At 35.8% G+C, this 2,968-nt stretch overlaps 1 protein-coding gene across 3 annotated transcripts in view; it reads left to right on the top strand.

Moving 5' to 3' along the window:
• Positions 1-2,968, top strand: part of LOC106876727 (uncharacterized) — a 1,061,911-nt gene that overhangs the window by 908,916 nt on the left and 150,027 nt on the right. For all 3 annotated transcript variants that reach the window (XM_052966107.1, XM_052966109.1, XM_052966108.1), the window contains one exon: positions 2,324-2,455. In XM_052966107.1, coding sequence (XP_052822067.1) covers positions 2,324-2,455 — 132 coding nt within the window. The remainder of the gene's footprint in view (positions 1-2,323; positions 2,456-2,968) is intronic.

Below are 2,968 nucleotides of genomic sequence, written 5' to 3'. Positions count from 1 at the left end.
ATATATGTATGTGTGTGTGTATATGTTTGTGTGTCTGTGTTTGTCCCCCCCCAGCATCGCTTGACAACCGATGCTGGTGTGTTTACGTCCCCGTAACTTAGTGGTTCAGCAAAAGGGACCGATAGAATAAGTACTGGGCTTACAAAGAATAAGTCCTGGGGTCGATTTGCTCGACTAAAGGTGGTGCTCCAGCATGGCCGTAGTCAATTGACTGAAACAAATAAAAGAGTATGGTTTTCAGTTCAGTCCCACTGATATCTTGCCTGGCCTTGGATGACAAAATAACAGTGAAGAAAATGTTAGATAGTCAGTGTGAGGAGCAATAACAGTATTGCACCTGAAACAGGTTGTGATCCAAAAAGTTGCAGAAACGTTTCTAAAATCTGAATTTTTCTCTTCCTTTCAGTAACAGAAAGTATTAACCCTTTAGTATTCATTTTACTGTCAAATGTAATGCTTATTTATTCACATACATCATCATCATCCAATGTTTTAAATCTGGGTTTTGCCCTGTTAACCAGGTGGCCAGATCTACCTCAATGCCATAGCAACTGCCTTCGCACCATCTCACCATTTTGCCTAGTTTTGGGCATCCTCCTTTTTCAAACCATCCCTTCCAATCTTCTCCTCCACCTTTTCCTCAGTCTACCTCACTTTCACGCTGCATTTACCTTAAATGCAGTCATCCTCTTCAGAAAATGCTCTTCATGCGTCCTCAACACATGCCCATACCACCTCACTCCATTCGCCCGATCATTCCACTGATTCCTCCAGCCCCAGCATTCCCATCATCTCCTCAGTCCTCCTCCTATCAAACAGCTTCACCTCACACATTTATCTCACCATTGCTCTCTCCGTCCTTCTCAAAATTACCATCTCTCTCCTTCATCTCTCTCCCATACAACATTTCAGCTTTCACACAACTCTTATGGACCCTTCCTTTCATCTTTAATGAATTAATTGGTTTGAATTAATCTTGCATTATCTTGTAGCTTTCAGATATTGATAATATGGGTGTTTATTTCAGAATGACATTATAGGATAGGTGTGAGAGGCTAGATCCGGTTGGTTTGAACATAAAACAGGTAGAATATTTGGGCTGGTTTAAATGCTAAATGTAATATATATATATATATAGACAGGTGTTCACCAGGGCTCTGCACTGTGCTTTTATCAATTCATTGTGTTCTTGGAAAATTTTGTATATAGTTGACAGGATTTTCAAAAGAGAATCTCTCAAAAAGTTGCAAAAATTGTTTCATATCTGTAACAATCTGAATCTCAATGTTCCAGGTTTAGAAAGTACTTATAGTACCTTATCCTTTTACCTGTCTACACTTGAATTTTCATCTTTTCCAGGTTTTAGTCATTGGATTGCAGCCATACTGGGGCACAGTCTTGAAGGGTTTAGTTTTAAAAAAAAATTACCCTTCCTTCTTATTTTATTAGTCTCTCTGGTGAAATAACTAAGCTATGGCGACATAAAAGAAACCAACAGCACTTCTTTAGTAAAGATTCACACACACACACGCACACATACAGTAGGCTTCCTCACAGTTTCTTATTTCTTTATTGCTCTCAAGGGTCTAAACATAGAGGGGACAAACAAGGACAGACAAAGGGATTAAGTCGATTACATCGACCCCAGTGTGTAACTGGTACTTATTTAATTGATCTCAAAAGGATGAAAGGCTAAGTCAACCTCGGCGGAATTTGAACTTGGAACGTAAAGACAGAGAAAATACCACTAAGCATTTCGCCTGGGCACTAACGTTTCTGCCAGCTCACCGCACCTGTGTAGGCTTCCACACAGTTTCTATTAACTAGATCCACATGCAAGGCATTGAACCACTTAAATTTATAGTAGAAGACACTTGCACAAGGTGCTGCGCAATGAAATTGAACCCAAAATCATGTAGTTGCAAAATGAGATTTTTAACCACACAGCTATGCTTGCACCTGCTATTTTTCCTTTTTTTTTTTCTCAATCAAAACTCAAGAAAGGTTATTGAAGATTTGAGACTATATATTCAATATCTGTAAAGTGAGAGAACTATTTTCATTTCTACAGAATAAAAAGCAGGGCATAAGACATAATAAAGGAGTAGAAAATATTGTCAAGGTAGTGATGATGTAATTAGCTGTGGTAGTTGTGAAAATAAAGATGAAAATGAATCAAGCTACTGAAAATATTCCATATGGTTTTGTTTTTTTTTTTGCATGTATATCGAATATTTTATTTTCTGATCAGTGTATCTAATAATACATTTATTGCTGTTATTGTAAATCTCATTAAATAAACACACTTTTAATAAATTTTCAGGATGTTATCAACTCCCTACAAGAAAAACTGAATATCAAGAGCATACATCATTTTGCTTTGGTACTTTTCAACATGCGAAGCCCTATTCCAGGGAAACTATGTATTCTAAGAGAAAATGAAACTGTCGCTGAGGTAATGACATTATTTTGTATCTTCTTCTCAAAAATAAATACAGACATACAGTAAAAGAAGCTTAAATTGAAAGGTGTTCTCAGCACTCAAACTCTCTTTTCAGGTAGGCAATGCATCCATGAAATTTTTTAATTATGATCAGGTGTATTATTATATTATTTGATTGAATCTGAATAAATCCTTTCAGCTTTTGAATGAAGCTAACCAAATTCTAAAATAACAATGAAAGCTACCATGATAGCCAATGTGTTCTTTGTTATTACCAATTAAGAGATGAAGTTTAAGGTTGTGTAATTTCATCTTCTACTGTACTATTTTTTTTATATATGAATCTCTTTAATTGCATTTGAAAGAAAAGAACTTGGTGCATGTATGTGTGTGTGTGTGTTTATATGTATATACAAACATACACATGTATATGTATACATACATACTTGCTTATCCTTACATTTACTCCCCTATACACACATACATGTATGAATATAGATACACTCATATATATATATATATATA

Source organism: Octopus bimaculoides, chromosome 3, assembly GCF_001194135.2.
Source record: "Octopus bimaculoides isolate UCB-OBI-ISO-001 chromosome 3, ASM119413v2, whole genome shotgun sequence".
In the NCBI taxonomy this organism is placed as follows: domain Eukaryota; kingdom Metazoa; phylum Mollusca; class Cephalopoda; order Octopoda; family Octopodidae; genus Octopus; species Octopus bimaculoides.
Note: the sequence above shows the minus strand (reverse complement) of the source record. Positions and strands in the feature narration are given on the sequence as shown.